Source organism: Epinephelus moara, chromosome 9 (assembly GCF_006386435.1).
Source record: "Epinephelus moara isolate mb chromosome 9, YSFRI_EMoa_1.0, whole genome shotgun sequence".
In the NCBI taxonomy this organism is placed as follows: Eukaryota; Metazoa; Chordata; class Actinopteri; order Perciformes; family Serranidae; genus Epinephelus; species Epinephelus moara.
This window is the reverse complement of record NC_065514.1, coordinates 1,308,167-1,321,785: the sequence shown is the minus strand read 5'-3', so window position 1 is coordinate 1,321,785 and position 13,619 is coordinate 1,308,167. Positions and strand designations below refer to the sequence as shown.

General features: G+C 41.1%; 1 protein-coding gene across 4 annotated transcripts in view; it reads left to right on the top strand.

Annotated features, from left to right (window-relative positions):
• Window positions 1-13,295, top strand: part of LOC126395742 (M-phase phosphoprotein 9) — a 36,399-nt gene extending 23,104 nt beyond the window's left edge. For 2 of the 4 annotated variants that reach the window (XM_050053431.1, XM_050053430.1), the window contains exons 17-25: window positions 260-361; window positions 1,655-1,888; window positions 1,979-2,166; window positions 6,067-6,345; window positions 6,968-7,088; window positions 7,474-7,565; window positions 9,428-9,627; window positions 10,138-10,206; window positions 12,384-13,295. In XM_050053431.1, coding sequence (XP_049909388.1) covers window positions 260-361; window positions 1,655-1,888; window positions 1,979-2,166; window positions 6,067-6,345; window positions 6,968-7,088; window positions 7,474-7,565; window positions 9,428-9,627; window positions 10,138-10,206; window positions 12,384-12,485 — 1,387 coding nt within the window. In that variant the 3' untranslated portion in view covers window positions 12,486-13,295. The remainder of the gene's footprint in view (window positions 1-259; window positions 362-1,654; window positions 1,889-1,978; window positions 2,167-6,066; window positions 6,346-6,967; window positions 7,089-7,473; window positions 7,566-9,427; window positions 9,628-10,137; window positions 10,207-12,383) is intronic. The other 2 variants (XM_050053434.1, XM_050053432.1) reach the window with 2 other exon arrangements.
• Window positions 13,296-13,619: the final 324 nt, after the last annotated feature.

Genomic DNA, 13,619 nt, shown 5'->3' with positions numbered 1-13,619 from the left:
GGTTGTAATTCCTACACGGTTCATACTACATTTTTGAAAAAAGCCTTAAATGAAAGCTGAGAGTCTGCACTTTAAGCAGGTATTCATTGTTTCATTTAAAACCCATTGTGGTGGTGTACAGAGCCAAAATGACGACAACTGTATCATTGTCCAAATATTTATGGACCTGACTGTATATAAAGAAGCCAACATTAAGTCACCTGTCTCTCTGTAGCTGTAAATCATGTGACCATGTGTCATATCTGTCTGTCCCCCTCAGAATAATCTCCAAACTGGAGTCTCAGGTGAAGCAGCTGGAGCATGAGAACCAGGCCAGGGCGCGTTATTCTTCCCACAGTAACACACAACCTTCCGGGGCTGGGTAAGCATCTCATATCTACACTAGGTGTTATAGGCTGATTATATTTGTGGCTTATGCATGTTAGATACATACAGTGTCTAATCTGTACATCACATATCCTGTGTTCTCCTTTGAGTAAAAAAGAAAAAAAGAAATCAGGTACAAGAATGAAGAAACTAATATTTAATATTTTGTAGTTTAATGATTGCTCCCACTGTTTCTTATTATTCCGTTGGAAACCTGTTTAAAGTCACTGTTTTATCACAGGCAGATGTTTAAAACTGACTAACAGCCAGGCAGCAGCCATCAGCTACACAACAGAAGATCCACAGACTTTGAACAACAAAGCACACGAGCTTCCCTGCTACAATTTCCTTCTTATCTGACGAACAAACATGAACACACGTCTTTTCCTAAACCAATTAAACACTCACAGGGGAAAAGTGCTCTGCTGACGCCGTTTTGTAGGCTAGATAGCTAATTAGCTGTTCAGCTACAGCACATTAAACTATGGAGAATGGAGGCTGCCAAAATCAAATATAAATACATATATAGAAGACTTGACAAATAAATTAATATGCTATTTAATTTATAAATTATTTTTAAAAAATAAATGAAGACATTTATTTTGATGAAATGAAATGTGAGATAAGTTAATATTTCTGTTATAATTTTCTCCTTTATTTATTTATTTAGCGTTATATTGATTCCCCTAGTTATTTACTATCGTATAAAATTTTCTGTTTATTTTTATTAATTTTTAAATTGATTTTTTTTTTTTTTTTTACATTTATTTTTACATTTTTCTTAAATTTGTATTTAAATTTATTTATTTCTATATTATGTATTATTTCCCCCTTCTGTTTGTCCTCTCATTAATTTTCCCGAACTTACTTATTCATGTATTATTTACTTATTTTCATCTATTATTATTATATATTAATAGGGGAATTAATACAAAGATAAATAAATTAAGAAGCAAAGTAAAACTGAAATATGAATTTATGTCACATTTTATCAGTTAATCAATGCCTACATTTATTTTTTAATTTTATTCTTATTTTTTGGTATGGCTTGTTGAGACATTTATATGTTTTTGATTCTTCTTGCATATGTCACTGTGTCTGTTAATTCTGGTGTGGTCTTTATTCTTAAATACTACTAACAACACGCTGTCTGCACGACACGAAGGCTACAAGTTCGTTCTCCAGCCACTGATCGTAAAATAATAAAAAAACTATTGACAATAAACATATTTATTTTGACTGCAGAAAGAGATGCTCAAATGTAAATCTGCTCTTAACATGTCCACAGTCTTTTCCACCATCCCGACCTGCTGCTGTCGCCCAGTAAAGGCAAAGTAGAGCCTGACGTCACCCGCAGGAAGTCCCCTTGTCCTCCATCTGACCAGCTGAACAGCGGCAGAAAATCCCCATTCCCTCAAACCAACCAGTCGAGTCTCCACAAGAAGTCCCAGTATTCATCAAATGATAAGTCATCAGGAACTGGGAGCTCTGTGGACACGTCTTCAGCTGGTGGGAGCTGGAGGTACGTCTTTATTGTTGTTGTTGATGTTTACTTAACCAAACTTAGTGAAGATTTCAGGTGACTTAACCGAGATCCTGTTCTGCTCTGCAGGTGTGCGTCTCCACCAGAGTGTGAACAGTCTCTGCCTCAGCACAGGCACCAGGAGCAGAGCCAGCGGGAGGCCGCTCGTAGAGACGGGTCCTGTTCCCTGACGCCCATGATGAGGGCCCTGATAGAGCTGGAGGAGACCAGAGCCACAGAGAGCCGGGCCCCCTGTAAGAACAGCCCCACCACCCACAGTATGACTCACACTCACTCACTGGTTAATGCTTAAAACTCATGTCTCATCTTCTTTCCTCCAACTTTTTACTTGAACATGTACGAATGAGGTAACAAAACGCTTGAAATAATACGCCAACATTCTGTAAAAGAAATCCCAATTTGAACAAACAACTTTCCCAAAGTCTGCACACCATGACTTATGCAGGAAATATGAATTAACTCACTGATGCTTTGGACCGAGCCCCTCCTTTTCATCAGACTTTACTACATAAGACTAATTAATAAAACAACCAGTGAGTTCAGGAGAAGCTGTTCAAACTTTTACAATAGCAGCACAAGAAAATTCACAATCAATAAAAAAGTTTGCCCCAGAAACTTCACCAAAAACATATCAAGGAAAAACCCTCATTTAAACCACCAGAATATAAAAAAAAAGAAAAAGAAAATCAATCCACAGTCTGCCTCCACGTTTGGACATATTGACCACCTCTGTGCCCAAGTATTGATTTTTAAGTTCTATATTTCAGCCAACTTTTGGTTAGAACCCAAAGTTTAAGTTTGCAGTTTTTTGCAAACGTTGCAGCTGACAGCAGCAAAACAGGCTGCGGTGTGACCACCTGGAGCAGGTACACCCCGTCAATTTGGCACTGAGAGGCTCAGATTGTTTTTATGCGTGGAAAAGACACCACAGAGAAGTCAAAGGTTATTCCATACCTTTTGTTTGTTGCCTTCTGTTTTGTGTCCATTTAGATTAGTGTAATATTGGGGCGTCGGTGGCTTAGTGGTAGAGCAGGCGCCCCATGTACAAGGCTGTTGCCACAGCGGTTCGACTCCAGCCTGTGGCCCTTTGCTGCATGTCACTCCCTCTCTCTCTCTCCGCCTTTCACACTTGTCTGCCCTGTCCATTAAAGGCCAAAATGCCCCCCCCCCCTCCAAAAAAAAGATAAGAGTAATATACGCCTACCCTGGTAAGACCATCTGCCGTACACCAATTTGCGTTTCTATTATCAGTTTAGATGTGCCGAGCTGCACTAGAGATGGACCCTCTCAGGAGCAGGTCCAAAAGCCGTCCTCAAGCAGGTAGCGGTGGCATTTCGCCGACCGCAGCCAACCCCAACGACCCCACTTCTTCCTAAAAAAAATTGTGAGACTCTCTTCCCCACTGTCTGCAGGAGACCAGAGAGAAAGGTGTCTTTAAAAGTCTCTGGGCCGAATTCACAAAGAATGAACTGCGGCCGCTGATAGCACCTTGAATTGCACTTCACTTGCACCCGCAGTTTGCTCCGTCTTAACGTCCTGTTCACAAAGGATATTGCGCTAATGATATACCAGCGCAAACACGGCCACAAAGTTTGGCAGCTGAGTGCAGTTTGCCCCTGATTTGCCCCTGATGGCAATAAGCCCCATGGCATGGCATGGTAAGTGTTTGGCAAAGTACTGAATACTGTATACCCTCATGTAGTGATGTCTGCTGGTGAGTCAGTCTAACAGTGTGGGATGGGTTGAGGCTGTGGATTTGACCCAGTTTGACCACTTTATCACTATTCCCTCTCACTTGTAGCTGTTTTTTCCTTATCTTTTGAATTTAATATGAATTATGGAACCGTTTTTGTTCGAGTTTGTTTCCCCCGTTTCGTAAAATAAATTATTGAAAGTTGCTTTTGAAGTGCGTGACAGAAGTGCGTTTTGAGAACGACCGCAGACTGTCACCTGTTCAACGCATCAATATCTTCGGATGCCATTAAAGTAATAATGATTATAATAATAATGTCAAAATATTATTTACAGACTGATTTAACAGACGATCACTGCTGCCACGATCACTGGAAAGTCTGGGCGAGAGGCTTCCACAGAGGAGCGCCCAGTTTGCACCAGCTTTCTAAAGACGTTATTTACTTCACTCAAACTGCGTGTGGCTATTAGCGCTGGTGTTAGTGAATTAGACGTTGTTTATCAATGAGGCTCATTTGCATAGAAAGGGGCAATTTTTGCGCCAAATATATGCATATTACCTCATTTAAATACGTGCAAATAACACCGGAGCACCCTCTGCGCGTGCTTTGTGAATTAGACTGTATCTGTTTGCTCCATTTTTACCGGTTTAGCGGCCGCAAAAGCCACGCAATCCTTTTGTGAATTTGACCCTCTGTGTGTTCAGCTCTCAGTACGTCTGTAGCTTCTAACTGAATCTCTGTGGTTTGGAGTTTAGTTTCTCTCCTGTGTCCTATTTTTGCTTTGTTTTACCAGTCAGGGACTGCGTTGTAGTTGCTGATGTAAAGTGCGGGCTGCAGCTTGCAGAGCAGAAATGGCGGCTCCTGAAGCAACAAGCGCTAACTCTAATGTTAGCTGAATAAACACAGCAATAAGGGAAGTTATTGTAGAAATAGAGCGAATAACAACAATTTAACAAGAACAAGAGTATACACCCAGGGGCTCGGTGGCTTAGTGGTTAGAGCAGGTGCCCCGTTTACAGCGGCTGTGTCCTCGCTGCAGCGGCCCAAGTTCGATTGTGGCTTGCAGCCCTTTGCTGCATGGCATTCCCCCTCTCTCTCTCTCTACCCCCTTCACACTTAACTGTCCTGTCGGTTAAAGGCAAAAAGCCGGAAAAATTATCTTAAATCTGCACCCTTGGAGTTTCTCTGAGGAAAAGACGGTTTCCTTGTTCTTTCCACTGGATTTGGCAAAAGCTTGATTTTATCAACTGGCTCCGTTGGGGAAGAAGTAGATGTTCCCTGGTGTTAGTTACACCAATTGGCTGAAGGAGTTTGTCTGTCAAGACGAGTACTCTCGCCCACTGAAAGTGTTTGGGGTGGTCCCGAGTCCAGACTGATGGAGAGAGCAAAACAGAGTGTTGAGCTCACGTCATCAGGGTGGTCTTACCAGGTTAGGATATGCCTTTTGTCCTTTAACACCACAGACTATTTCTGGCACTCCTGTCTCCAACTCTCACTAACGTGTCCACTGTTTTCTTCCTGCAACAAGTCACCTCTCATGAGTTTTCAGAACAAGACTTCTCGTTAGCGAGACTTTGACACATAACAGACCAAAAAACAGTTAGAGGTTAAAAAAAATAATTTCTCTGTAGTGTCCTCAAAATAACAATGTGAGCCTGTCAGTGGCAACAACAAACACTTTTACTGGACGTAAATTGACGGGGTGAACCTACTCCACGTGGGTACATTGCAGCCTGTTTCTCTGCTGCTGGCTGCAGCTCTCTCTCAATACTGGACCAATTTTTAAAAACTGTTCACATTAGTCACTTAGCACCAAAAACATGGGAAATAGGGTTCAGGTTGAAAAATGCTGAATTTACCCTTTGAACAAAAGTATTTGCCACTGAGGCCACTGAAATGAAACAGCCTGGGTGTCATGGAGGTCGTTCAAAGAGGGGGGAAGTGACCGACTGTTCCCTGCAGCACCAGCAGGAGAAGAAGGGAACAATGGCTGCAATCAGTTTCACAGTATGTGACTTTTGTGAAGTTCCAATCAGGACTTATTCTACATTTGTCAATCACAGCAAAGTCTGACATGTTTCTTGGTCTAACTGAGGGAACAGTTACAGTTTGACTAACAGTCAAAACGTAAAAGAAATTAAAATTATTATCGCATAAGACAAAGAAAAATAGCGAAGTCCTCTCAACTGAGAGGCTCTGATTGGTCTAATTCTATTTTTCTTTTCTTTATTGTTTGTATTGTTTTGATGAATTGGGATTAGATAATAAAGCATCAGAGGATCAACAGAAAATCAGTTATTGTCTGATTGTAATTATAAGCTGATCAAACACCCTGATTACTAAAATCTTTGTGATTTTTTTTTTTTTTTATACAGCACACACAAGGACTTGATCCTGATTCTGTACATGTGCTGCATGTTTCTGAGCTGGACCTCATCACGTCCGTGTGCTTTCTCTCTGCAGGGGTCGGCAATCAGAGGACCACGGTCGGGTTTGTGGAGCGGAAACACAAAGAGGTGATTCAGGAGCGAGCAGGGCTGCAGGCGGACAGGGAGGCGGTTAAACATGGAGGAGTCGTCATGGCACGAGCTGAGCGAGGAGGTGGAGGAGGAGGAGGAGGAGGAGGAGGAGTGAAAAAAGCTGCAGCTCTGCTGAGAGCTCAGAGGAGTTTGTCTCCAGAGGGCCACAGATCCTCCTCACTGCCTCCTCCAGAACATCGAAACAGACCCACTACGACACCCAGTATGTCCTCACTGGCTACACACACTCACCTGTCAACCAAGTCTTTAATGTACATGGTGTTTGGCTCAGTCATGGTTTCAATGTGAACTGTAAACGTTTCAGAAGTAAAATGGCAGCATGTCATCGTTGGCAGCTGTGACGGAGCCAGATGCTGCGTACATGAACCATAACTCTACTTCTCTGTGAATTAATCAAAGGCCTTTTTTACTGGATGCACAAAGCTGATTGAAACCAACTGCAGATGTGCTGTCAGATCTGTGACATGTTTCTTCTTTACATTTTGGACAGACGAAACACAAGAATTGAAAATTAATGACGAACGATAAACACAGACGGCGCCACAGATTTTCATATAATGATATAAGTAAACTCTTAGCCAACTAACTCCACGGCATCAAGTTGTGATTCATACTTAACAAAAAATCCACTATATATATTTATATAGAGAGACTTAGATTGTAAATAATTTAACCCAACCCAATAACTTCTTAACCTTTTAATAAAAGCAAGATGATTATATATTTCTACATCACTGTAACTCTCTGGAGAATGTAGTTTTTAATTAATGTTGCCTCAGTGTATTAAAGTTTTAATTAATGATGTTCTATTCTCTTCCATCCAGCAAAGAGAGGAACTTTAATCATGCCCATGTCTGCAAAGTCCAGTCCGAAACGCTGCCCCACTGAGAACTACTCCACCGCTTTTGGTCACATGATGCCCAGAGAGGAACACCTGCACAAAAGGTGAGCCACACACAAGAGGAATAATTCCACACCAAGGGACTTAATCGCTTTGTTTACGAGAGTTAGATGAGAAGATGGATACCACTCTCATGTCTGTGCAGTGAGCATGGAGTTAGAGTCAGGAGACAATTAGCTTAGCTTAGCATAAAGACTGGAAGCAGGGGGAACAGTTAGCCTGGCTCTGTCTGAAGTATAACTATCCCTCCAGCTGCTTTGGCTGCAACCAGGATCCTAGAAAAAGAAAGTAGCTTCTCTTCACCTAGCTCGTTAAAATTCAGTCTAAGCATGAACTGAACTATAAACAGCACAGCGAGGCAGAACTGCAGCTTTATCTACATTACATTGGAGAAAATGGTTTACAAAATCACTTTTTGTCTGTCTACAGGATCGATGGACAAGTTGACCAGAGGCGTCATTCATTCCACAGCAGCAGTCCCAGGAAGAAACTCCAATTTACGTCCGCAGACAGAGAAGATGGTAAGATATTCAAGCTCTAACAAATATGTAAGGGTTAATGCCCGACGAGGTGTCCATTATCAGGAATTAATGGACGATGCGGAGGCGTGCGTCGGACGGTTGCTTCCACGAAGTCCATTAATTCCTGATAATGGACACCTCGTCGGGCATTAACCTGCTTATACCATGGTCACTTACCAAAGAAATGAATATTAAATCAATTATTTATGCTTTAATGTGTTTTACAGTTAAAATCAAGAGTTTTTCACAAGCCACAGCTGAGCGGACTATTTAATCTCTGTAGTTCACAGGCGTTGCCGTGGAAACCCGCTGTGGCCACAGCGCAGAGAGCATAGCGACTGATCAGTGAAGGGAAGTGAGATGATGGCTAAACGTTACGTGATATTATTCAGAAGATGATTATTTCAGAAAGCCAGTGCACTTCTTACCGCTCGTGTGTTACACACTCTGGTGGTCAGAGGATGACGTGCAAAAAAAACCTTGAGATATTACTTTAATGATTCATTGGCGTTCATTTATAGACCCAAGAAAATTTGTTTCAATCAACATCCAAATAGTAGGCTAGTCAAAATCGTTTTTAATTGCAATAAATAATTCATGAGCATATAGTAGTCGAGATTAAGTCATATAAACACATTAACAAATTAACGATTGTTTCCTATTTAAAATGAAATGCTACATTACTATTAATAGTGACATTTGAAAGTGATATGGGTATGTCCATCATAGTGGCATTTGAAGGACGGAGATTGACAGATTGAGCACTGCTTGTTGGGACATTTGGAGACGACAAGATGTTGCTCCAGTCTCGTCTCTCCTGTGCTGACGGAGCCCAATAAGCCTGCAGGCTGCTCTCACACCGATGCCTGGTCATGATGTGACGAGTTTCCAGGTGTCTCATCTTCTAAATTATTTAATTCTTCTGGTGTCACCTCCTTGTGCCGTTTCTCCCTCTTCTTTTCATTCTCTATCCTCTCTTCTTCTGCATCCCAGTCATCAAATTTATCAAATTTACCAAATAAATTAAATGAAACAATGAAATCACTCATGATGCCCGTTGTAATCCATTGCCTCTGCTCTGAGTCTCCGTTGCTATAGTTACAAACTAGCAGTTGAGCCAGCGCAATAATTTAGAACTTGTCATCAGGCTATTTGACCGGAACGTCTTTTTAGCTGTCCTATAACACTTTTTAACGGACACCCTGCAGCCAATCACAATTGAGTATTCACCCAGACCATGGTATAAATATCAGTTATTCACCCTGCGTTACCTTGAATTCATGAAGAAAACTCTTATTCTTGCACGACTCCATGGTGAACAAACTGCTTTATACAAAGGTGTTTCTAATATTTTGCCCTCCTTTCATCTACATATATGTGGTGGAAGAGAAGGTGCATCTAACAAAGCGGCCACTGAGTGTAAAGGTGGATTCATACTTGTGCGTCAGCTCTATGCAGAGCCTACACTGTTTTGAGCATTTATACTTGTGCGGTGGTGTGTCTGTGTCACTCTGCAGTTGTTTTGAGCATTTATACTTGTGCGGTGGTGTGTCTGTGTCACTCTGCAGTTACACCTCCAAACACTAGTTGGCGACGGAGGTTTCTGTGAAGTGCTGTAAAGTTTAGTTGATTCAAAACACACATNCTGTGAAATTAAAGTAAATCAAAGCTTTGTTTCCACTGAGGGAAATGGTTTCAGCTTACACAGACAGACGGGAGGTCTGCGTCACTGTGACATGTAGTTACATTTCTGGGGAGGTGCACGTCAGGCTACAGCGTAATGTACGGTGTCGATTTGACACAGAAGCATAAATCCAGCTTAAGTGTCCTACATTAGACTCTTATGTCTTCCTCTCCCTCAGACCTCCAGCAGCCAGAGTCCACGGGCAGTGTGAACCCTCTGGAGGGAAACTCCCAGCTGGGCTGGGAGGAGCAGGGAGCCTGCAGTGGAGGTGAGCTGCAGGACTCGTGTGAGGACTCGGCTCCACTTCTCCTGGACAGACTCCACTCGCTGGCTGAAGCCGAGAAACTGTTTGACGAGCTGACGCAGGAGAAACTGCAGGTGAGTGTGTGTGAGAGGAGCTGACTCGTCACATCACACACTGCGTCGATTCCACCTATCAACCAGGACATTTCTTATTCACTCAGCAGAGGACATTTAGTGTTTAAGGAGCCGCGTACCTCCGACACTCAGGCCACAGCAGTACGACTGTAATCCCCACCTGACCTCTTATGTAACTCAGACTTCATTGTTTTTATGCTGCTTCTAAATGACTTCTATTTTTAGGAAGTCCATGTCCACATCCCCTTTAACCCCTCCCTCTGTCCTGGTCATACAGGGACGTCTGCCTCCCCATTTACACACACGCACACGCACACACACACACACACACACACACACACACACACACACACACACACACACACACACAGACTAATCTGATGAGTCCAGTCAAAGTGTTTCAACCAGTCATGTGCTGGTCGTTGCATCAATGTAATTTTTGTTGTTAATAAATGATTAACCTTTATTTGTGCGTGTGTGTGTGTGTGTGTGTGTGTGTGTGTGTGTCAGATTGAGGCAGCTTTGAGCCGGATGCCTGGAGCAGGCGGCAGAGTGACTCTACAGACCAGGTTAGATGAGGTAAGACATCAGATATTGATCATGTTCATATCATTTTTTTCCATGTTCGTTCGTCGTTACAGCTGAAATATTAGTAGATTATTTGTAATATGTTTCTCTAATGTGAAGATTTGCTGCTCCCAATCAAGTGGCAAGGATTACTTTCATTTGTGATTAATGTGGTCAGGGGAACTACAAAGTCAGTAGGATTCATCCTCTGGGGATCATGAATATCTGATCCAAATATTACTTCAATCCACTTAATAAGTGTTGAAATATGTTCAGTCTAGCCCAAAGTGAGGGACTGACCAACTCAGCTTTATTTAGTTATGCAATTATTTAGCCAAATGAAAACAACACAGACAAAAAATAGAAGAAATAAAAAATACTATAAATTACACATAAAAAAATTTAAATACATTGAGCAAAACTATAAATCCTCAATCACATGATGGGCCATGACCTGCGACCGGCCGGTCGGTCTAAAATATGGCGATTGAAAACGCCGGTCAAATTTCTGCCGCGCCGCATGATTGACATCGTGTAACATCAGCAGCGCACACACACACACACACACATGTGTAACTCACGGCTTGGGCGATGTGAGGAAGTGAAACATGGGCAGCTTCTCACCTTAAACATTCACACACACACATCAAAAGAGAGAAGAAAGTTGTTAATTGTCCGTGTTAAACTGAACTGCGGAGCTCTCACTGCTGCACTGTGCCGCTTGAAACTGACGAGGCGCGTGTCCGTGCGCTTACTGGCGGGCGCGTCCTAAAGACCTGTGTGAATTTTCCACAGGAGATATTTTTACTTTTTTGTCTATTAAAGAAATTACCCACAAACGCTATACGCCAAGAAATATTATCTCATTTATCTGTATTTATTAATGTATGCCTTTTTTACTGATTTATTTTAATACTGTACCTGAAGTTATATTTGAGCAAAAAGGAAAATGTTTCTTAACCTGTGTCACTGTTTTTGGTTTGTTTGTTTGTTTGTTTGTTTGAGATGATGATTGAAAAGCTGGTTGTATCTTGGTTAAAAATGTTCTAATAAGGAAAAGATATAAAATATTGCAATATCTTGTGTGCTGTGAAGTGGTTTGAAAAAAATGAAATCGGAATCGGCCCAAAAAATTGTAATCGGTGCAAGTCTAAATTCAATAAATAAAAGTCAATACATTTAAATATACATTAGGGATGAAAATATAGTTTAAAAAAATAATGATTAAACTCAAAAAACTAACGCTGAAGTGCAGCCTGCAACGAGCTGCCGTGTAGTGACTGGAAAGGTGCAGCGGCTGCGACCGTTAGATCCTGCTGCAAAGTGCAGCCAGAGAATACTCACAGCCAGTCAGTGAACAGAGTTCTGTGACACATGTGACATGTTGACCGATGTTACAAAAACTTTCATCCTACCTGAAACATATGAACACATCTCCTGGCTGCAGAAAAATTGAGCATAGCATTAGTTCAGGCAGGACACGATGTCAGCAGCCCAGTCAACTGATGGAGCAGCTGATTGATGGAAGGGAGTCAGCTGATAGATCACATGATTTCTTTCTATGCAACCAACTGGCGAAACTCATTCAGGGCGCCCTATTTAAACTGCTCTGGCCTGCCTACTGTTGCTGCTTCCTCTGCAGGCCACTGTGCAACCTGCCTCCACCCCAGCTCCTCCTTTTCATGCTGTGTCTGACTTAATGTCATTTCTGTTTGTCATTGATGCTGCTCTGTTCTGTTCCTGGGTGGTCTTTGCTGCTGCTCTCCCTGCCTTAGGCTTTCCATTTAGGCGCATGGAAGAGACTTTCTGCGTAGGCCCAAGGAAAGGTAGAGGCCCCAGAACAGAGCCATACTACCAAATATAATACTGCAAATGGAAATAAAGTTTTCTTTGACTAAAGTGTTCCTGACTGAAATGTAATTATCGTGGTGAGCTGCATTTTGCTTCTGCTTGGTGTGTTTTTTGCATTAAGTCTGTAACATTACTCCAAACAAAAAAAACATATTTAAAAGATAGGTCTTTACTTTCCCTTTAAAAATGGAAAGATTGCTAGTGTGGCTAAAAAGCAGCAAATCTTCACATTTGAGAAGCTTGATTCAGAGAATTTTGGACTTTTTTTGCTTCATAAATGAATGAAATAATTATTACGGTAGTTTCCGGTTAATGTCCTGCCCTTCTGTCCTGCTCAGGTGGCCTTAGAGAATCGTCTGGAGAGACTGAATCGTGAGCTGGGATCCATCCGCATGACCCTGAAGAGATTCCACGTCCTCCGCTCCTCTGCCAACATATAGCAATGTCTGTCTTTTTACATCACAGTGTAGATGCTACAACTTTAGTGTCTTGGTTTTATACACTGCACTGATTGTCTCTCTGTGCCATGAGTCCATCTGTACAGTAACTCATCTTTTTATACGTATTACTCTGGGATATTTTTTATATGTCTGAAAGATATTGCAATTTTATGAGTCTATTTTTAGAAATACACAGATTTGTAAAGTCATTTACTTTTTTAGTCACAGAAATATTAATATGATATGTTTTACTCGCCATATTCAGGTGTAGATTTTTAAAATCTGCTATGTGAATGATCAAAAAGAATTTCCAGCAGAGACATTCATCCACTTGGGAAATATCACTGCCATTTTTGTTCATGTGTTGATGGATATTTTTTTAACATGACTTCAAATGTATTTATTTTATGTTTTTATATGTATTTTACACTTTTATTTCTTTCACAAATGTTTTTTTTGTATTTGTTTTGGGCCAAATTTATCGAACTTGAAGGAAATGTTTGTTTACTTGAATCAAATCGCCTTTTTTCCTTCGTTTACTTTCCATTACTGCTCGTCACTTTCTTTGCTTTACGTTCCATATTCGCTAACAGGACTGGACGCTCCGGATCAGAGCCACTTGTAAAATCCAAACCAGCACACTTTTTCAGCAAACACACACATTTTCAAACAGCCGGTTGTTTCTCCTTCAGCAATGCTTGTGCATGGAATTTCTTGCACTGCTTTCTTTTGCCATGCAGTTTTACTACCAGACATGATCTTCACTGGAACTATAATGTTGTTGTTGCACAATAAATGAAGCTTTTTTTTTGATAACTAGAAGTGTTGCTCCTCTTATTATGAATGACTGGTTGATTATTCCCACAGTAAAACAGTGCAGGGATTCTGACGAAACATGTCACACACATTAATAGGTGAATTCTTTTGGTCAAAAATTAAGATATAACTATAAAAGGAATTACATTGTAAAATACTTTGTTTTATAGGATTAAATGTGTATACTGATCCTATAAAACACCTTGTCCTGAACCAAGTTTGATAACTTAAAAGCTGATTAAAAATCGTATTGTTAATGTAGACATTTTGATATGTATACACTCTCTGGCCACTTTATTAGGTACATACATACAACAT